At 41.0% G+C, this 23213-nt stretch overlaps 2 protein-coding genes across 4 annotated transcripts in view; one reads left to right on the top strand and one right to left on the bottom strand.

Annotated features, from left to right (window-relative positions):
• PolD1 (DNA polymerase delta 1, catalytic subunit) overlaps positions 1–23213 on the bottom strand; it is a 362759-nt gene that overhangs the window by 110169 nt on the left and 229377 nt on the right. For all 3 annotated transcript variants that reach the window (XM_076189251.1, XM_076189252.1, XM_076189253.1), the window contains 2 exons: positions 22423–22559; positions 2114–2279 (listed from right to left, as the gene is read on the bottom strand). In XM_076189251.1, the coding sequence (XP_076045366.1) occupies positions 2114–2279; positions 22423–22559 (303 nt within the window). The remainder of the gene's footprint in view (positions 1–2113; positions 2280–22422; positions 22560–23213) is intronic.
• Positions 1–23213, top strand: part of LOC143027746 (uncharacterized) — a 538392-nt gene that overhangs the window by 376914 nt on the left and 138265 nt on the right. The window lies entirely within an intron of this gene.

Raw genomic sequence — 23213 nt, 5'->3', positions numbered from 1 at the left:
TCCCTCCCTCATATCTTGGCACCTCCTGGATGACAGGTCATCCCTGCATCCTGTCCACTGCCCTAGGTCAGAAGCAGTGTCGCAAGACACAGCATATCCACAGCAAGGCTGCTTCATAAATTTGGCGACCCCCCCTCTCCGTCCCCCCATGCAGAAAAGGAGAAGACGGGGAGAAATCCCTTTGGGCTGTGTCACCATGGCACTTCCTTGGTGATATGTGATATGGTTTAATGTCACAAACTCCCCCCTATCGGAAAGCTAGGACAGTGCCCCGCACAGAGGACTTTGTAGCATGGAATTTAATGAACCATGCCCATGGTTCAACTTTGCTGGTGGTAGGGTTTGAACAGCCATACCTTTGACCTTCGCCGCAAGTAACAATGCCCTAACCCATTCAGCCAGTGAGCTTCCTTGGTAATATACAGGTACTCGTTTAACGACAACAATTGGGACCAGCGCGCCGTTGTTAACCGAATTGGTCGTTAAGCGAAAGTGTATACATATACGTACATGTACTGTATGTACAATGTCCAGCAATACATGTATCTTTATTTTCGTGTATTTTCCCTTTTTTATACAGTACATTAAAGCTTTATTTACTGTTTATTTACGGTGGTTAGGTTCCTAAAATTACCGTATATGACCAAATCCGCGTATGCTGACATTCCATATTGAATACCGGGATATTTTTTTAGTTTCGACCATGGGTGCAATATAGCAATAGAAAATTAATTATTAATTTTGTAAATTAAAATGTATCAACGTAATATGCAATTTTGTGGGCGGAAATGAAAGTAAAAAATACCTTGCTACAAGAAAATATGCTAATGAATGAAGTCGGCAGCATAGGCTCGGGACGCCATCTTGTCGTCTGCCAACGTCTCTCACGACGACGACGAGGACGAGCAGGATGACATTTAATTTGCAGATAATGATTTATTAAACACAGGTTAGGTTAGTTTAGGTTAGACGAATTAATTTATCATCCTTTCATTTCTTCGACATTGGCATCTATCATAACAAACATGGTGTACCATTCATCCGACATGACTTCGTTACTTACGAAATCTGTTTTAGCATTTTTTTTTCATTTCCACTCACAAAATTGCATATTACGTTGATACATTATAATTTACAAAATTAATAATTCATTTTCTATTGTGATATTGCGCCCATGGTCGAAACTAAAAATTTACCACTACCGGTATACACTGTACCCCAGGTAGTTTTTGCAGCTTGCAGGATGGTAATGTAGACCTAAGCTTCAGAACACTTTACCTAACAGCTAATATCCACCGTACAGGTTCATTTATAACATCATACAAATTTGCCTGAGCCAACTTAATTATCGTACACGACGTCTTAACTTCGGGAGATTTACGTTAAACGACGTCATAAAGCCCGTCGTTACTCCGAGTTGTCGTTAACCGAGTAGGTTGTTAAACGAGGAGTACCTGTATATATATATATATACATATATGTAAAGGCTTTTTCACTTATGAAGGAGATGTCTGTGTCAAAACAAACACCCTCTCCTATTCCACAGCCATCCAAGATTGCACTCCCTGTCCTTCTCATCTTAGCCCCCCATAGATGAAGGGTCATCCTTGTTCCCCACCACACTGCTTGGGTCAGAAGTATTGCAGCAATACAAAGTACTTAAATGGTTGGGCCCAACAGCCAGAGTTGGTTTACCCCCAAAACTTCATTATAAGATCACACCCCCTGCTTCATTTTATTGGGGGGAGAATTACAGAGCAGATCACATCCCTTCAGGCCACATCGTTTCCTCACCTGTTTACAGCTCTCCATTCACTCATGTCTTACACATTCTTCCTTAATCACCAGACAATCCTCTTGGATCCAATGTCTTATCCCATCAATCCAACTAATGTTTGGTCTACTTTTGAAGTTCCGTTCATCCATTATTGCTTTCCACACTCTTTCTACTGCTTTTTCTTCACTCATAGATTCTTTCCATTTGCCCAAACCATCTCAACATTCTTTGATTAACTTTATTTGTCCTCTTTCTACCCCACTCTCTGCTTTGGTGGTGAAGGGATTAAATGCTTTTAAATAATAGGCAATCCTATAAACAGAAAAATATACCAACCTTCCTTAACAACTGTGAGATGACCTTGATTTGCTGACCACGGGTGAGTAGGTATGACAATGGTACACCAGTAACACGTGCCATCTCCATGTAATTGATGATACACATTAGTTTGTCCAACAGCCGAAGGGGTAAGTATGCATCCTTAAGACAGTATACGGCCAATCTGTAAAAAATATTGCCGATGATGTTATATACACTCAATTACTATAAATAAGGTTTATAGGGCCCTGCCTGACACTATATGGAGCCAAACTTATTCTGAATATCCCACTCAATGTATCTGATGATGCATCCAGACATGTGCAATACAAGTTTTTACATGCAAACATTTATGCAAAAGATAAAGGGTCACACTATACACTTTTTTTTCCTTAGGGTAAAATACATGCATTTAAAATAAATTCTCATGGCACCACTGGCTAAAATATATAGTGGCTGAAAGATCATTTAGCCTGCCTCATGTAGCTTATATTTTTTTTTCCATTTTCAATCAATCTTAGACAGCAGAACCTCATCCACTATTTATGTTGCTTAAAACTTGCAAATACCTTACAGAATTATGGAACTTGTGATAGTTTATTTTTCTAAACTTTTTGTACATCTTTGTTTGGCAATCTATATACTAATAGGCTTCTTCCCTCTTACATAAGATCTCCCCCACCAAATCCACTCTTACCTGTCTTATGCAGGTGACTTAACAATAATAACTCGGCACAGTTAATGCAAAATAGCATTAAAAAACACTAAACATACCTGATCAAACTGGAACAATGGCTCAAAAATAACAGAATGGAAGCTTCAACCAAAGAATCAGTAGTAACACTACTCACCCCTAGACAAGTACAAACCAAAAACCCATCCTATTCTGAAGCTAAATGGCCAAATCTTTCCATTGGAAAGAAATCCAAAAATTCTTCTTCTAACATTTGATACCCATATGACATTCAGCCTACAAATCAAGAACCTGGCAGTGAAGATCAACAAGAAAACAAGCCTATTGAAAACCATCTCAAGTAGAGTGTTGGGGAAACTCTAATAATCATATATAAACAGTTCATAAGAATCCCCCCATTAAAAAAATCTCCACAGCATGGTTTACAATATTCAGCAAATCAATCACAAAAAACTTACAAATACTACAAAACCAAATGCTAAGAGTAATATTTGGCTGCACAAAAAACACCCCTACTGGACACCTGCACTCAGAAACCAAAATCCTTCCAACAGAACATAATACAAAAATTACAGGAACACAATTTTACACCAAAACCCCAAACAATACACACCCTTCAAACCAGGGCTGTGGAGTTGGAACACAAAACCTCCTACTACGACTCCTCTATTTTTGGCACCACCGACTCCGACTCATCTATTTTTGGCTCCTACGACTCCGACTCTTCATTTAATTAACTGATTATGGCCTACATATTTTATAAAGCCTATACAACACACATACGCTCCAATCTTGAGTAGACTTATATCATTATAACTGGTTTCTATCAAAGAATAAAGATATATGTTATAGTGTGGCTTTCCAATGTTTGACCTCTTCATTAATACTTTATTACTGAAGTAGAGATTCTTTTAAAGGATATTGAAGAAAATTCAGTAAAATAAAGATTCTGTAATGTACCTCTTGATTTAACTACATACTGGTACTGCTATGCGATTATTGCGATGGACATTACTCTGGTTCTGGAACCAATCTTATTGATATGAGTACAATACAAGATAAAGCTGAACATGTTTGAAACATGAAACTTTTATTTCAACTTAAAATAGCCTTATTTCAATAATTCAATGTTAAAAAGTATAGAGGGGACAAAGAAGGGGAAAGGAGAGAAGAGATAGCATTATTGCGTTAGTCTACAGTTGAAATCATAATTATCCTACTGCTTGGCAACAGAGCAGTGGGAGAAACCACCAAACTGATGGAGTGATGGAAACTACACATATGGAACTTGATAGGAATATTACAGCTCCCGTGACTGTGTGTCAACAGAAGGTGTAAAATGGAGGTGTTTATCTAATTTATTCAAGTAATACTTTGGATGTTTATCGCTCTATGTATAAATTTGAAAGCCAGCGTTGCACAAGGACGTTTTGGGGGTTTAGTGGAATGACCACGAAGATAAGACGATGAGATCTATTATATCTTATAATTTTTTTTTTTTTTATATAATCTACTTATAAGGAGTGTGCACTGCATAACTCTACAGATTAAATGAAGGCATTATAAAGTGTAAATTCAACTGGAGTTGGAGTCGGTATATTTTTACTGACTCCGACTCCAGTGACATCGTAATTGCTTCCAACTCTGACTCCAGTGACTGTAACTGGTTCCGACTCCGACTCCACAGCCCTGCTTCAAACTAAATCTTACAAGTACAACCAACAGAATGGAGCAAGAGAAAAAAAGCAGCATATTACACAAGTGTCTACAACAATCTACTACCCAAACCACACAAAACATCCACGTTGTATCACATTCACACCCTGATAACTAATCAAGCCCTTAAGGAAGGACAACCAAACTCTGTACAACAATAACCTCCAGATATAAGTCCCACAGAGAAAAGCCTCACACACCAAACAAGAATAACATTAGCACAATTGTGCTCTAGACACCATCCATCACTACGACAATACCAGCATAGAATTGGCCTGGCTATATACTCAAACTGGCCCAGATGTAACCACCACACCTCATACTACTATGCCCCACAGGTCATGGGCCAAGAATTGGGGGCCAAACTGCAGCAAATATCCCCGGCCACTGGCTCTACACAGATAGCACCTATCCCCAAGAGGGGCTTCAGTTCCTAGGCAAGTACCACAATCCTTTTACAACATGCACCGTTACATTTTTTCTGCACCGAGGAGTTTTTTTTTTTTCGGTACTCACCCCTCTTCTTCTCTTAGCTGGAGATGAAGAGAGCAATCCTGAGCCCACCACAAAATACACATGCCCAACATGCTCCAAACCCATCACCTTGAGCAGAAAAAGGGCCCAGTTCAATGCAACATATGCAAAAACTGGGCCCACTTCACTTGCACAATACTTGCAGACACAAACAAATACACAAACACTTGGACATGTTCTATCTACCCTCCAATGACCCCACTCCCACCTTCCCAACCACAGCCTGCACCCTTGTGATGTACATGTATCCCATAAGTATGCTTGTAGGTACAAAATGATGCATGATAGAGTTGTGTGGCAGTCTGACCTGACTCGATGCTCAAAGACTAGGATGGGTCACCCCAATTAGGTCGCATCTAGTCAAGGCGTCAGATCAGGCCTGGGTATATATGACGTCTACCCTGAGCAGGCAGGCCAGTCAGTCATTCATATTCAGATATTAAGATCCAGACAATTCAGACATTTTGACCTCTGTATGTGCATCAGTCCTTGGGCTGATGCACAAGTATCCACCAGAATAAAGTGCATGAGCCACCACCGAATGTCAATCTCTTCCTACACCTAGTCCAGTAACATACACCCATATGTTACACCCTAGTCCACAACCACTTCCCCTACTCTAGTCCCCAATCAGTCCTCTCCCTCCTTTATCCCCAATCACACCTTTCCCTCCCTCTAACCCAGATCCTACACCTTCCCCATCAATACTCCAACAGACGGCATCATACAACACATACAGAACACACAACATCAACATATTACAGCACAATATTAATGGCATCAACATGAACTCGAACACTTCCTCAAAAAACACAACATACACGTTGCCATCATACAAAAAACAAAACTAAGACACTCACATAAAACACCATCATTTCACAACTTCACCATTAGACAAGTCTGGACCGACGTCAATGGCAGTGGCCTCTTTACCCTGATCCACCAATCCATCTGTTTTCTGCACACAAGTGCCACAACCAAAATCCTCCTCCCTACCACTGATAACAGTACAGAAATCCAATCTATTCTAATCCATATAGGCAACACATCAACACTGACAATAGTTAATACATACATCCCCCCCACAATCATTCCCCACACTTCAAAACACCTTCAGGCCTCAACTTAATTAACTAGCCACAATCCCTAACCTCATCATGGGTGGTGACTTTAACGCCAAGTCATCGGCCTGGTATGTCAACAACCCTGACACAGATGGAGGGCTTGATATGCAGACTCAGCTTGACTCATTAACCATCATTAACAACACACATAATCAGAAGTGCTGGGTGGTGACCGCACCGCAGTCTGGCCAAGTGGACTCTGTCCTTTCGTGGGAGAGAGGATTCAGAAGGGTGGATATCAGGGGGTCTGGCATGCAGTAGTGTGTTGTCTTTCAGTGTGTTAATGGAGCAGTGAGTGATATGATTATGAATATGTTTCCGGAGCCTGGTATTTGGTGGTTGTGGAGGAAGAGAAGAGAGTATCTGCGCGTGATAAAGGTCTTTGGGTGTTGTTTTAATGTTTGTTGGTGTGTGTGGGTGTTCTGCTATGTAGTGTAGCGGGTGTAATGTGTTTGTGGTGGCTGTGGCAAGTGTTTGTGTGCCTCTCATGTCGAGGTGGTCCTTGACTTTGAGGACTTTTGTTTCATGGTGTAAATGGTCTGTAGGTGTTGTATTTGTGCAGCCTGTAATTGTTTTTAGGGCTTTGTTTTGTATGATTTGAAGGGTGTTGTGGTGTGTCTCACTGAGATTAGGAGCCCATGCAGGACTCGCATAATTCAACACTGAGCGTATGCATTGTTTGTATATTGTTATATTAGTTTCTTTGTTTTGTCCAAATGTTGTTTCAGTGATTGACTTAAGTGCGTTAAGTCTGGGTGTGCATTTGTTTTTTATGTTTGTGATGTGTTGTTTGAAAGACATGGATGTATCATATGTTACACCAAGAATTTTCGGTGTGTTTGTGTGTGGTATTAGAGTGTTGTTGATGTAGAGATGAGGTATGTATTTGTGTTCTTTTGTCCAGTTGGTGAGAAGTGTTGCTGTAGACTTGGTTGGAGCTATTTTGAGTCTGTTTGTGATGAACCATGTGTTGAGTGTGTCAAGGTATGGCTGGATTATTTCTGCAGCTTTGTCTGTGTTACGATGTGTGCATGTGATTGTTATGTCGTCTGCGTAGGAAGAGATTTGTATTTCTGAGGTGTCTGGTGTGGGTAAGTCATCATGCATGTATAGATTAAATAGTGTGGGGGATAGAACTGAGCCCTGTGGTACTCAGTTCTTAATGTTTCTGATGTGCAATGATTGGCCAATAGATTTCACTTCTAAGCTACCAGAAGAGGCTGGATGACCGCATTGTGAACAGCTGCCCAGGATGTAACACTTCACCCCATACCATACAACACATAATGGAAGACTGCATTATACACAATCATGCACGCACACAACACAACATACGCTCTATAAAGGATTTGTGGGAAAACCCAGTTTCGGCTATGGCATTCCTTGGGGAGACGGGACTGCTCGGACAGACAGTCTAGGGAATGACAACAACAACAAACACACATAATCATACACATATCCCACACCAAGCCCTCTACACCCCCTCCTTTCCTGATATCACCTTCTGCTCCCCCTGTCTAACCTCAATACTTCATGGAGAGTGGTCAAATCCCTTGTATCTGACCACCTTCCAATCATCATTACCACCAAAACAAGATGCACCCCAGTTGGCCACAGATACACATACACCAGTTACAAGAGAGCAAACTGTGAAGCTTTTACTGAAGAGACAGAACAGTTTGAGACAAAAGTACACCAATCACAAACATAAACAGTGCTGTGCAGACTTTTAATACAAGCATACAAAATGCAGAAAAGAGATACATCCCTAGAGGCAACAGAAAATCACAGAACCGGAATTTCACACCAGAAAGCCAAGGCCTCATCAGACAACAAGTTAAGGGGGGTACGCGACACTTGGGGGGGGGGGGGGGTTGTGATTTGGTCAAGATATGGCATTTTTCAAAACTGTGTTCAAAATGTCCCTATACCATTTAGAAATAAATCCCGACAAATAATTTTCCAGCCGCGTGCAATTTAAAGGTCTTGGGTGAGGTTTAAAGGGACAGAGTTAAAGGCGCAACCCACACTAGAAGGAGGCGTGCCACTTAGGACCTTCAGGCGCAGCGAATAATGTTGAAATTTGATTGAATTTACGCTCGCCCAGTGCTTCAACGGCCAGTACGATGGTGGAGGGGAGTGTGTGATAGAAGAAAGCTAAAGATAAATGTGGGTAAAAGTAAGGTGATGAGATGTACAAGGGGTGAAAGTGGCAGCAGACTGGAAGTGAGCATTAAGGGAGAGCGACTGGAGGAAGTGGATAGTTTTAGATACTTGGGTGCAAATGTGGCAGGAAAAGGTGGAGTGAAGGTGGAGGTAGAATGTAGATTGAGAGAAGCGAGTAAATGCCTTGGTGGATTAAAAAGTGTATTGAGGAATAGACATTTGGGAATGGATGCTGAAAGGAGACTATATGAAGGAGTGATTGTGCCAACAGCACTGTATGGGGCAGAAACATGGAACATAAGAGAGGAAGAGAGAAGGAGTTTGAATGTGTTTGAGATGAGGTGTCTGAGAACTATGATGGGGGCTACTAGGCTCGATAGAGTGAGAAATGAGGAGGTGAGGAGGAGAACAGGGGTGAAAAGGGGGTTGGGAGATAGAGTTGATGAAAGACTATTAGGATGGTTTGGACACATGGAAAGAATGAGTGAAGAAAGACTAGTAAAAGAGGTATGGAAGGCAGATGTGGAGGGAGTGAACATGAGGGGACGTCCTAAGATGAGGTGGATGGATGGGGTGAAGGGGGCTTTGGGGAAGACGGTGAAGGGGGCTTTGGGGAAGACGAGAATGTCTGTTGAGGAAGGACGGGAGAGGACAGAAGACAGGGGTGAATGGAGGATGGTTGTATATGGATGATGTTGTGATGCATGAGGTGGAATGGGCGGGGTGAGGTAGTATGTGTGAGCAAATTTGACACAGCCTGAAGGGATTTCTACCCGTCTTCTCCTTTATGCATGGGGGGACGGAGAGGGGGGGTCGCCGATTTAATGAAGCGGCCTTGCTGTTGATGTGCTGTGTCTTGTGACACTGCTTCTGATCCAGGGCAGTGGACAAGGTGCAGGGATGACCCGTCATCCAGGAGGTGCTAAGATGAGAGGGAGGGTGGAGGGGTGTGGATTGTATTCAGGAATGGAATGGGTGGGAATGATTTTGTGCCTTTCCTTTTTGGCTACCTCCCTAGTAAGGGGGAAAAAGCCTTGGTATATGTATGTAAGATCAACGAAAAAAGCTTTTGACTACATGGATGAAGAAATGGTAAAAGAAAATATTACCGTATTTTTTTTTACTATAAGGCACGGGCAAAATCCTTAAAATCGGCCAAAATTGGGTGGTGTGCCTTATCGTGAGGTGCGCCTTATGTGTGGCTTCAGTGCAAAAAAATGTCTCGAACAGTGATGTACTATTTTGACACATTTCGTAGCTAGCCTGCCGCCGGCGACAGTGCATAGGACTAGCAAAAGTTACAACCAAGTTAAAACCAAGATGCATGTATCTTGACAAGAAAATTGCGAAAACTTCGACAGTTTTCGAGTCCATGCCACTGCATTCATTCACGCTATCATGGCTATGACATGAAAGCGTCTACAACACAGACAGCCATTTTGCATTGGTCTAGTCTCGCTCCACTCAGACTGTTGTCATCTGCATATTTTTCTAGTTTCGACCATGGGCGCAATATAGCAATATAAAATTAATGATTAATTTTGTAAATTAAAATGTATCAACGTAATATGCAATTTTGTGGGCGGAAATGAAAATAAAAAATACCTTGCTACAAGCAAATATGCTAATGAACGAAGTTGGTAGCATAGGATTGGGGCGTGTTGCACGAATGGTACGACATGTTTATGATAGATGCCGACGTCAAAGAAATGAAAGGATGATAAATTCGTCTAACCTAACCTGTGTTTAATAAATCATTTCCTGCAAATTAAAAGTCATCCGGCTCGTCCTCGTTGTCGTCGTCGTGAGAGACGTTGGTGCCCCAAGGTATTTCTTGCCCACAAAATTGCATATTACGTTGATACATTTTAATTTACAAAATTAATCATTAATTCTTTATTGCTATATTGCGCCCATGGTCGAAACTAGAAAAATATGCAGATGACAACAGTCTGAGTGAAGCGAGGCTAGACCAATGCAAAATGGCTGTCTGTGTTGTAGACGCTTTCATGTCATAGCCATGATAGCGTGAATGAATGCAGTGGCATGGACTCGAAAACTGTCGAAGTTTTCGCAATTTTCTTGTCAAGATACATGCATCTTGGTTTTAACTTGGTTGTAACTTTTGCTAGTCCTATGCACTGTCGCCGGCGGCAGGCTAGCTACGAAATGTGTCAAAATAGTACATCACTGTTCGAGACATTTTTTTGCACTGAAGCCACACATAAGGCGCACCTCACGATAAGGCACACCACCCAATTTTGGCCAATTTTAAGGATTTTGCCCGTGCCTTATAGTAAAAAAAATACGGTAATATTTTCTTTACCATTTCTTCATCCATGTAGTCAAAAGCTTTTTTCGTAGATCTTACATACATACATATACCAAGGCTTTTTCCCCCTTACTAGGGAGGTAGCCAAAAAGGAAAGGCACAAAATCATTCCCACCCATTCCATTCCTGAATACAATCCACACCCCTCCACCCTCCCTCTCATCTTAGCACCTCCTGGATGACGGGTCATCCCTGCACCTTGTCCACTGCCCTGGGTCAGAAGCAGTGTCACAAGACACAGCACATCAACAGCAAGGCCGCTTCATTAAATCGGCGACCCCCCCTCTCCGTCCCCCAATGCATAAAGGAGAAGACGGGTAGAAATCCCTTCAGGCTGTGTCAAATTTGCTCACACATACTACCTCACCCCCCATCACCCCGCCCATTCCACCTCATGCATCACAACATCATCCATATACAACCATCTTCCATTCACCCGTCTTCTGTCCTCTCTCGTCCTTCCTCAACAGACATTCCCCTCTTCCCCAAAGCCCCCTTCACCCCATCCATCCACCTAATCCTAGGACGTCCCTTCATGTTCACTCCCTCCACATCTGCCTTCCATACCTCTTTTACTAGTCTTTCTTCACTCATTCTTTCCATGTGTCCAAACCATCCTAATAGTCTTTCATCAACTCTATCTCCCAACCCCCTTTCCACCCCTGTTCTCCTCACCTCCTCATTTCTCACTCTATCGAGCCTAGTAGCCCCCATCATACTTCTCAGACACCTCATCTCAAACACATTCAAACTCCTTCTCTCTTCCTCTCTTATGTTCCATGTTTCTGCCCCATACAGTGCTGTTGGCACAATCACTCCTTCATATAGTCTCCTTTCAGCATCCATTCCCAAATGTCTATTCCTCAATACACTTTTTGATCCACCAAGGCATTTACTCACTTCTCTCAATCTACATTCTACCTCCACCTTCACTCCACCTTTTCCTGCCACATTTGCACCCAAGTATCTAAAACTATCCACTTCCTCCAGTCGCTCTCCCTTAATGCTCACTTCCAGTCTGCTGCCACTTTCACCCCTTGTACATCTCATCACCTTACTTTTACCCACATTTATCTTTAGCTTTCTTCTATCACACACTCTCCCAAACTCTGTCACCAACTTCCTCAATCCCTCCTCCAATCCTGCCACAAGCTCAGTGTTGTCCGCAAACAACAGCTGGCTCCCCTCCCACTTTTCTCCATTTTCTTTAACCATCTCCAATCCCTGACCCACTACCCTTGCATTTACCTCTCGCACTACCCCATCCATGTATAAGTTAAACAGCCAGGGCAACATAACGCATCCTTGACGAACTCCCACCTTTACCTCGAACCACTCATTTTCTCCATTTCTAATCCTGACACAAGCTCTACTACTCTCATAAAAACTCTTGACAGCTCCTAGAAGCTTTCCTCCTATCCCGTATATTCGCAAAACCTCCCACAGTGCCTTTCTGTCTACCCTGTCGTAAGCCTTTTCCAGGTCCATAAAGGCCCGGAAAACATCCTTCCCCTTTCCTATAGCTTTCTCACATATCTGTCTTACCACAAAAATCTGATTTACAGAACCTCTACTTGTCCTATATCCACTGTTCCTCACCAATTACTTCCTCTGTTCCTCTCGATCAAGATCCTCCCATAAGCCTTCCCAACTACACTTAACCCCTACCATACGGTGCCGCAAACGTAGGCGTCATGAGGAGCAAGTGGATTCGCGATGCTGCCATATCTGCGTCTTGATTATATTTATTGTAGTTACCCCTGCATTTTTACATTCTCCCTAATATGCACTGAATCCCATTCTCTATGGTTTTCAAAATCCACGGGTGAAAGAGAGAACGATTGATATAAGCGGTGACTATATTTTATGATGCGAGTATTATTACGACACGTCGTACGGCTGGCATTGGCTGCTGCCCGTGAGATTTAAGTCCCGGAGTGAAGTGGTTAACAAGCTAATCCCTCTGAAACTACTACATTCACACTTGTCCCCTTTTCCCTTGTAAAGAGGAACTATACAGGCACTCCTCCAGTCCTCCAGCACTCTACCTTCTCTCCAGCAAACATTAAATAACCTCACCAACCAGTCCACCATCACTGTACCTCCTTTTTTTTTTTAGACATTCTGCATGGCATCCATCCAGACCAGGTGCCTTACCTGCTTTCATCATCTTAACAGCTGCCTTCACTTCATCCTTCCTTATTTCTCCTCCATTCTCCTCACTCATCACTCTCATTTTCTTAGCATTTCCCACTGCAGCTATCTTTCCCTCCCTATCCTCCTTCATATTTAGAACTCCCTAAAATATTCTGCCCACCTTCCCCTTACTGCCTTCTCTTCCATTATGATCTCTCCATCTGCATCTTTTACCTTTTCTTCTCTACTTGATTCGCCTCCTCTTCCTCTCTTAATTTCTTTCCAAAACATCTTTTCATTACTTTCAAAATTTTCTGTCATACTCTTACCCCATTTCACATCTGCTCTCCTCTTTGCCTCCTTACCTTTTGCTTTACTTCTCTTTTCTTTTCTTTGTACCTCTCATATGACTCCCTCGTCCTATTTTGTAACCAATCTGTGAAAGCTTGCTTCTCTTCTACAACCTTCTTTGTTTCCTCATCCCACCATTCACTACCCTTTCTTCTATTTCCTCCTGTCCTTCTTGTTCCACACACCATCCATGCACACTTTGTGACTCCCTCCTTGAACCATCCCCATTCCTTGTCCACACCTAGCTCTACTCTATCCTTCAGCTTCTTCTTGTACTCCTTCTCCTTTTCATTTAAGGAGTTCACTCTAAGCACCTTCCTACCTTTTGTCCTTTCCTCTTCCTCCATCTATACTCCACTCCTAACTTACCTTCCACCAAAAAATGATCTGATATTCCCCCACCCTCTCCTCTTAGCACATGTACATCCTTAACTCTTCCTATCATAATCCTATTTACCACTACATAATCCATCAACGCTCTATCTACCACCCTTCCATCCACCACCCTCTCCCAAGTGTACTTATGCTTGACTTTCTTCCAAAACACTGTATTTGCTATCATTAACTCTCTACACACATTTCCATCAACTCTCCACTACCATTCTTTCCTGGAACTCCACATTTCCAAACCACTCCATCAATTGGATCCTTTCCTACCCTAGCATTAAGGTCTCCCAGTACTATTATATTGATATTTCTCCCTAAACCCTCTATGCACTCATTTAAATCTATCCAAAAAGCCTCCCTTTCTTCTATGCACTTCTCACTGCCAGGCCCATATGCACTTACAAAGACCCACATCTCCTTTCCCAGTTTCACCTTCATCCACATTATCCTTGAGGAAACCTCCTTCCACTCCACTACATGTTTACCTATCTCTTCACTTACTAGTAGAGCCACCCCTTCCCTCCCTCACCCTCTCTTCACTCCTGATAACCTCCCACTTACACTCCCAAACTTACACTCGCCCTTCCCTTTTAGCTTAGTTTCACTCAAAGCCAACACATCCATCTTTCTTCTCACAAACATACTACCTATCTCTTCCCTTTTACTCTCATCTGTACCACATCCACGCACATTAACCCCTTCCATACGGTGCCGCACACGTAGGCGTCATGGGGAGCGAGTGTATTCGCGAGGCTGCCATATCGGCGTCTTGATTATATTTATTGTAGTCGCCCCTCCATAATGACATTCTTTCTAATTCCTTTGTAATCGCATTTTCTATGGTTATCAAAATTCACGGGTGAAGAGAGAACGATCGATATAAGCGGTGACTATATTTTATGATGCGAGTATTATTACGACACGTCGTACGGCTGGCATTGGCTGCTGCCACCGAGATCTAAGTCCATGACGCCTACGTGTGCGGCACCGTATGGAAGGGGTTAAAAGACCCAAACCTTAGGGTGCTGGTCCAAAAACTCCCAGACCCTCTTATGCCTTTGCTTTTTCGTTTAGGAATGTCCCCTGTGGGGCTACAAGGAGAAGGATGCCTAGTCCCACTCCCTGTCCCTTTATTCTTGCCTCTTATGATCCAAGTGGAATTAGTGACAGTATTCTTTTCCCCCACCACTTAACAAGTTAAAAGTTTCTCTCACTAATTTGTTGATATGTTTGTCTGGCGTCATGTCATTTGAGATAGTTACTCCTACATCCCTTTCCGAGTTGACTTTTTTAACTTCCTTTGTACCCATTTTATACTGACCCGATATTCTATTTTTGCTTTTTCCAAATTCCATTATACTACATTTCTTACTGTTGAAGTTCAATTTACTCTTCTGACTCCATTCCCAGACTTTGTCCAGGTCTTCTTGAAGTAGTTTCACATCATCTGCAAAGAAGTTCATGTAACATTCCACACCTTTATCCATGTCATTTATATAAATGGCAAACATTAATGGAGCCAGTACAAAGCCTTGTGGGATTCCACTTATCTTCCCAAATTGAGTTCTTGTCTCTAAGTGCCACCCTCATTTTTCTTCTGTTCAAGAAATCTTTCATCCACTGCAATAACTTTCCTTGTATTTCACCTATTACTTCAATTTTTCTTAGTATCTTTTTATGTGGTACTTTGTCAAAAGCCTTTTGTAAGTCCAAGAAAGCATAATCTGCCCATCTGTCTCTTTCTTGTATTATTTCTATTAATCTTGTGTAAAAGCATGTTAAGTTTATGGTACATGATCTTCCACTTCTAAAACCAAATTGTTTAGGATTTAGTATTTTCTCTTCCAAGTGTTTAATAAATTTATTCCTAATAACTTTTCTGCATATTTTGTTGGATTTTCTGTCTCCTTTGAATATTGGTACAATATTTGCTTTTTCCAATCTTGTGGTACTTTTACATCTTTGAGTGAGAAGTCAATTATCTTTTGTATTTTGTCTGTTAGTTCATCTATACACTCTTTCAATATCCAATTTGCAATTTGATCCATCCCGTGTGACTTTCTGATGTCAAGGTTTTCTATTTGGTCCCTTATTTTTTTTTGTGTTACAGTTATCCATTTCATTTCAGGGGATCTTCCTTGCTGTCCTTCATCCCACATTTGTGAGTTTGCAATTATAAATACAGACCTAAAATGCCTCATCATAACTTCAGCCACTTCTAAATCTATATATTCTTTATTTCCTATGTGCAGTTTCACTATTTTGTGTTTGTCTTTTAGTTATCATTTCCATATCTGTGAAGTAGTTTAGGTTGGTCTTTGCATTTATCTATTACCGTATATTTCCATGTATAAGACAACCTTTGTATAAGACGAGGTACAAAATTAGAGCAAATTTTTATGAATTTATCTCGTATCGGAAGTATAAGATGACTGCTAAATTACAAAAGCATCAGTGTATCAAACCTACCGTACAAAAATAATTGTTTTGATTACATTTTTCAGCTGTTTTTTCCGCTTTTTCTCTTTTCTTTCTCATTACTTAACTGTATCTTTATACCAGATAAATTACTTAATGTATCCTTATAAATTCAAAATAAATGAAGTAAAGCAAATCATGTATCAGGATTTCTTGAGAACACACGTCAACTATCAAAAATGATCCTGGTTCGATGTAGCATATTTGAGGAATCTTGTGATATGTTCGAACAACTTTTCGAAACAGAGTGATGATTGTGATGAGTTTGAAGGGTTTTATATAAATAAATAAAGAAATAAAGCTTTATAATGTTTTAAATGTAATGTAATTTTATTGAAAATAAAGGTTTTAGAAATACGTTTGATGTGTAATATTGCTGATGATTAGAAATTAAGTTTTATACATACATATACCAAGGCTTTTTTCCCCCTTACCAGGGGGGTAGCCAAAAAGGACAAGGCACAAAAACATTCCCACCCATTTCATTCCCGAAAACACTCCACACCCCTCCACCCTCCCTCCCATCTTAGCACCTCCTAGATGACGGGACATCCCTGCACCCTGTCCACTGCCCTGGGTCAGAAGCAGTGTCGCAGGACACAGCACATCCACAGCAAGGCCGCTTCATTAAATCGGCGACCCCCCCTTCTCCGTCCCCCCATATAAATTTTCTATGTTTTAACCCCTTCCATATGGTGCCGCACACGTAGGCGTCATGAGGAGCAAGTGGATTCGCGACGCTGCCATATCGGCGTCTTGATTATATTTATTGTAGTCGCCCCTGTGTTTTTACATTCTCCCAAATGCGCCCTGAATCCCATTCTCTGTGGTTTTCAAAATTCGCGGGTGAAAGAGAGAACGATCGATATAAGCGGTGACTATATTTTATGATGCGAGTATTATTACGACACGTCATACGGCTGGCATTGGCTGCTGCCCGCGAGATTTAAGTCCCATACTGAAGTAGTTAAATGCAACTACTGTAATATATTTTTTCATTGATAAATAAACGCTTTATGTACTGTAATCCAAAATTGTTATTTTCAGTCTTAAAAATTACTGAAAAGTTAGCGAAAGAAAAAGGTTGCTATGAACGCAACCAGTGCTCGATATTTACATTTTTTTCAGCTGTGTTAAATGTGTTTACATAGAGTAGTTATAAGTACCGTAATTTAATTAATATAGAATTATTCCTCGAATTTATTAACAGTTGCCATTTACTGTAAAGATATGCCAATCATATATAAGGTAAATATGGTTTAATTACCTTTATTACCAGTTCTTATCATAATGTGAATCATTTCCTGTGTATCGGTGGTTATCGGCAGGCTAGCCTACCAAGTCATCTCACGTAGAATTCAAGGTCTGATTTTTATGATGGTAGTATAAGACGATTTTAAGGGGTGAATTTTTGGAATTTAGGGTCATCTTATACATGGAAATATACGGTATAGCTTTTTTGTAGTTTCTTTTGTCCTCCCTGCATATATCTACATATTCATTTCTCAGTTTGATGTATGTTTGTAATTTGGTCACTTTTTTGTCTTTTTTCCATCTATTCCAGGCTTTGTTTCTTCTATCTTTAGCCTCACTACACTTTTTGTTATACCAACACGTTATGTGAACCCTTTTTTGTTTCTTCTTTGGTACATATTAATCTGTTCCCTCCTTGTATTTTTCTTTTAATATGTTCTATTTCTCTTCCATCTTTTCTTCATTTGAAAAATTTTCCCAGTTAGTGTTTTGAAAATTGTTTTTCTAAGTTTTACAAAGTCCGTTTTGTTGCACATTAAACTTCTTTCTCTATGTTTCTCATTTCTTCTCACATCATTTTGTTCTTTTAGTTCAAACTCTAATAGTATGTGGTCACTTTTCCCAATTGTAATCATTTTGTCCATGATTTCAGGCTCAGATGTGAATATTAAGTCTAGTCTCAACAGTCATTCATTGTTTCTATATCTGGTATTTTCCCTGACCCATTGAGTCAATGTATAATCAATGGTCATATCCAGTGGAGTGTTGTCCCAGAGTTCCTCTCCACCTTTTACTGTCATTTCTTCCCAATTCACTTCCTTTGTGTTAACCTCTTCAGTACAGGCCTTAAATCTCGCGGGCAGCAGCCGATGCCAGCTGTACGACGTGTCGTAATAATACTCGCATCATAAAATACAGTCACCGCTTATATCGATCGTTCTCTCTTTCACCTGTGAATTTTGAAAACCATAGAGAATGTGATTAAGGGCAGTTTAGGAAGAATGTCAAAACGCAGGGGCAACTACAATAAATATAATCAAGACGCCGATATGGCAGCCTCGCATATCCACTTGCTCCTCATGCCGCCTACGTATGCGGCACCGTATGGAAGGGGTTAAAGTCACCCATAATTACTATGTTTCCTCCATCTATCAGTAACTCAAATAATGCATTCTTTCTGTCTTCCAGTAATTTGGATTGATCACTATCAGGCCAAGCCTGTGTTTTTGGGGGCACATATACTACTATAAAAGTTCTACTTTTCATATTACTATTCACAACTTCAATCATAATCATTTCCACATTATATTTTCCTTCTGTTATCTTTGTGGTGGATGGATGGGGTGAAGGGGGCTTTGGGGAAGAGGGGAGTGTCTGTTGAGGAAGGACGGGAGAGGACAGAAGACAGGGGTGAATGAAGAATGGTTGTATATGGATGATGTTGTGATGCATGAGGTGGAATGGGTGAGGTAGTATGTGTGAGCAAAATTTGACGCAGCCCGAAGGGATTTTTCCCCGTCTTCTCCTTTTATGCATGGGGGGACGGAGAGGAGGGGTCGCCGATTTAATGAAGTGGCCTTGCTGTGGATGTGCTGTGTCTTGCGACACTGCTTCTGACCCAGGGCAGTGGACAAGGTGCAGGGATGACCCGTCATCTGGGAGGTGCTAAGATAAGAGGGAGGGTGGAGGGTTGTGGAGTGTATTCAGGGAAGGAATGGGTGGGAATGATTTTATGCCTTTTTCTTTTTGGCTACCTCCCTTGTAAGGGGGAAAAAGCCTTGGTATATGTATCTTTGTCACATTTAAGCTGCTTCTAGTCAATAATATGACTCCTCTCCCGTTTATCCATTCTATTTTTCACCCAAAGTTTGTATAGATCTTGTCCCACCACACTTGATGATCGAGGACCTTTCAATTTTGTCTCCACAATTCCCATTATATCTGGTTTCTCTATTAACAGATAGTCATTTAATTCATTAATTCCAGAAATCATACCATCCATGTTTGTGTATGCCATTTTTAATTTTTTTCTTTTCTTTTTTGGTTTGTTTCCTTTTTTCTGATGTATCATTTTCTCAACCTCAGATCCAGTACTCAAAATAAATAAAAAATAAAAATAAAACAAATATCTTTTTTTCAGTCTCCGTTCTTCTCTAGTTTTTTTCAAGTCTCCGTTCATCTCTGTTTTTTTTCATTTGCTTCATTTCTTCACTTTTCTTTTTAGGTTATATGCCCCTAAAAAGAAAAGTGAAGAAATGAAGCAAATGGGTAAAAGTAAGGTGATGAGATGTACAAGGGGTGAAAGTGGCAGTAGACTGGAAGTGAGCATTAAGGGAGAGCGACTGGAGGAAGTGGATAGTTTTAGATACTTGGGTGCAAGTGTAGCAGGAAAAGGTGGAGTGAAGGTGGAGGTAGAATGTAGATTGAGAGAAAGTAAATGCCTTGGTGGATTAAAGAGTGTAATGAGGAATAGACATTTGGGAATGGATGCGAAGAGGAGACTGTATGAAGGAGTGATTGTGCCAACAGCACTGTATGGGGCAGAAACGTGGAACATAAGAGAAGAAGAGAGAAGGAGTTTGAATGTGTTTGAGATGAGGTGTCTGAGAAGTATGGTGGGGGTTACTAGGCTGGATAGAGTGAGAAATGAGGAGGTGAGGAGAACAGGGGTGGAAAGGGAGCTGGGAGATAGGGTTGATGAAAGAATATTAGGATGGTTTGGACACATGGAAAGAATGAGTGAAGAAAGACTAGTAAAAGAGGTATGGAAGGCAGATGTGGAGGGAGTGAACATGAGGGGACGTCCTAGGATGAGGTGGATGGATGGGGTGAAGGGGGCTTTGGGGAAGAGGGGAATGTCTGTTGAGGAAGGAAGGGAGAGGACGGAAGACAGAGGTGAGTGGAGAATGGTTGTATATGGATGATGTTGTGATTGCATGAGGAGGAATGGGCGGGGGGGTGGGGTAGTATGTGTGAGTAAATTTTGACGCAGCCCGAAGGGATTTCTCCCCGTCCTTTCCTTATATGCAAGGGGGGACGGAGAGGGGGGGTCGCCGATTAAATGAAGCGGCCTTGCTGTGGATGTGCTGTGTCTTGCGACACTGCTTCTGACCCAGGGCGGTGGGCAGGATGCAGGGATGACCCGTCATCCAGGAGGTGCTCAGATGAGAGGGAGGGTGGGAGGGGTGTGGAGTGTATTTAGGGATGAAATGGGTGGGAGTGTTTTTATGCCTTTCCCTTTTTGGCTACCTCCCTTGAAAGGGGGAAGGGGCCTTGGTATGTGTGTGTGTGTGTGCTTCATTTCTTAGTGCCTTATCTTTCTCTTTTTCCTCATTGCTCATTTCTTTTTTTCATCCACGCATTTTTGTAATTTTCACTGTTAGCTAGGTTTGTCGCTTTTGATAGTACATCTTCAGCTATCATTTGAGACCTTAAGTTTGATTTTCTAGTTTTTCTCTAGAGTATGTGCCCATTCTATGCACCTCATCAATTTCTTTATCTAATTCTTGGGCTTTGTCCTGAACCGCTTTCAGAATTTCCTTTGCTATTTCTTTTTCTTCTTTTTCTCTTTGGTATTTGTATACATTTTGTTTTTCTTCGATACAATAAGCCACAAACTTTTTCTTTTATCCACTCTCACCCAGTTTTCCTTTTCTTTAATTACTGTTTCTTTTGCATTTTCCTCTACCTGCTGTTGTACTATTCCTTTGAAAGTTATTTTCTGATTTTCACATTCCTGTTTCCACTGATTTTTTATTTCAGCATCTGTCTCTTTGATTCTTCCACTTTTTCGGTCCCTGTTTGTATTTGTTCTTTGACCTCTTTCTTCAGTTCTTCATTTTTGTTTCTATCCTCGTTTTTCTTTCGTTTTCTCTTTTAATCATACTTAGTTCACTTTTTAGGTCATTCAACTCTCTGATTATTTTCTTGTTAGTTTTACGTAAATTTGTCATATCTATGCACGACTCTATAATCAATTCTTAGATCTATTAATTTCTCTATCAAGTCATTGATGTCTTGATTCTTTAGTACACTGCTATACCTAGTTTCTTTTTCTGTATCCATAACTTTCCCTATTGTTCCCCTTTCTCTCGGAAAACCCCAAAAAATATTGTTTTCCCACCTTGGAGGTGACGATTAGACACATCCTTTTCAGTATCACACCCAGTGGCGACTCCATTATACTTATGCCCAATCCTAATCCTCTCTTCGTTGGTTAATTCTTTTGTCTTTTCTTCCTTCCTCCATTTCATCCTATACTATAACAAAAAAAAAAAAAAAAAAAAAAAAAGGCGACAAATGCGCTAAGTCGGAGCTCATTCGCTAGACTTCCTCTCTGACAATGTGTGTTTGAGATCAAATGTCTAAGTATGGGAGGGGTTACTAGGTTGGACAGAGTGAGAAACAAGGTGAGGAAAGGAATGGGGGGTGGAAAAGGAATTAGGAGATAGAGTTGATAAGAACATTGGGATGGTTTGGACACATGAAAAAAATGAGTGAAGAAAGATTAGTAAAAGAGATGTGGAAGGCAGAGGTGGAGGGAATGAACATGAGGGGGCAACCAAGGATGAGATGGATGGGGTAAAAGGGGAATGTCTGTTGAGGAAGGGAGATGACAGAAGATAGGGATGAGTGGAAAATGGTTGTGTATGGATAATGTTGTGATGAATGGGAGTGGATGGGAGAGGTGAGGGAGTATACATGAATGATATTTTCATGCAGCCCAAAGGGATTTCTCCCCATCTTCTCTTCTCTTCATAAAGGGATGGAGAGGAGGGTTGCTGATTAAATGAAGCAGCCTTGCTGTGGATGTGCTGTGTCTTGCTACATTGCTTTTGATCCAGGGCAGTGGGCGAGATGCAGGGATGACCCATCATCTAAGAAAAATTGGAGGGAGGGGTGCTGAATGGGAGTGGGGTACATGGGGATGAAATGGGTGGAAGTGGATTTATGCTTTTGACTTTGGCTACCTCCCTTGTAAGGGGGGAAAAGCCATTGGTATATGTATGTATGCATATCACTATTTAGTTAATACCTATTGCATGGCAAAAATTAAATGAAACTAAAGAAAACCACTAAATATTAGGCTTCTACATAAAGTATGAATACATAAACCCCAGGACTCTAAAATTATGTTAAAAATGGGATATCATACCTCCTTCGAGTCAAAGGTGTTCCATTTTGTAAATCTGAAATTATGGAATGATGCACATCTTCCTTTTGCTCACTCAAGAAATGGTAGGACACAGCATTGAGTGTGTAAGAACGTAGCTTGTAGTCCCGCACCAATACCTGTAACAATTTGCCATGAGAAATCAATAAATTACACAGGATTCATTTAAATATATTAGATCAAATTATGGAGAAAGTTTAAAGACTACATCAAAAGTTGTATCATCAATCAATAATTGTCTTGAGTTTTAAAGTGGGAAATCTACACCCCCACTATAGCTGGCAACGGCTCTTTGAACCTATGGATCTCTTTAGTAACAAACTTTGAAATATTGTCTGTACTGTATCAGTGTGGGACTGTTTCTATATCACTAACTGAAAGTTGTAAAAAGAGGAAAGCAGTTACTAATTGTCAGCTATTCATGTGTGAAAAAATGTACAAAATACAGTTAAAACTGACAGAAAAAGATCTTGGGCTTGGTGTGAAAAGATTGCACCTCCTGATGAAGGTGAGGGGGTTGACATGTTGTGAACATGGGTACCTTTGCTGTCCATCTTGCAGAACCCCCCACAAGCAGATACCAATCACTGGTCCCAGTTATACCATCCTTTCGTGTAGCTGTAATATCTAATTTCCACTCAATTCAATACCATTTCACACTCTCTGAATATCAGTGTTCCTTCGATCAGATACACATACTTCATTAGCTCTAGAGTAGGAAGGTCTATCTATATACCAAGGGCTTCTTCCTTTATGAGGGAGGTAGCCAAGTC

This window comes from Oratosquilla oratoria, chromosome 8 (assembly GCF_046742065.1).
Source record: "Oratosquilla oratoria isolate Oo_2021 chromosome 8, ASM4674206v1, whole genome shotgun sequence".
Taxonomy (NCBI): Eukaryota; Metazoa; Arthropoda; class Malacostraca; order Stomatopoda; family Squillidae; genus Oratosquilla; species Oratosquilla oratoria.
Note: the sequence above shows the minus strand (reverse complement) of the source record. Positions and strands in the feature narration are given on the sequence as shown.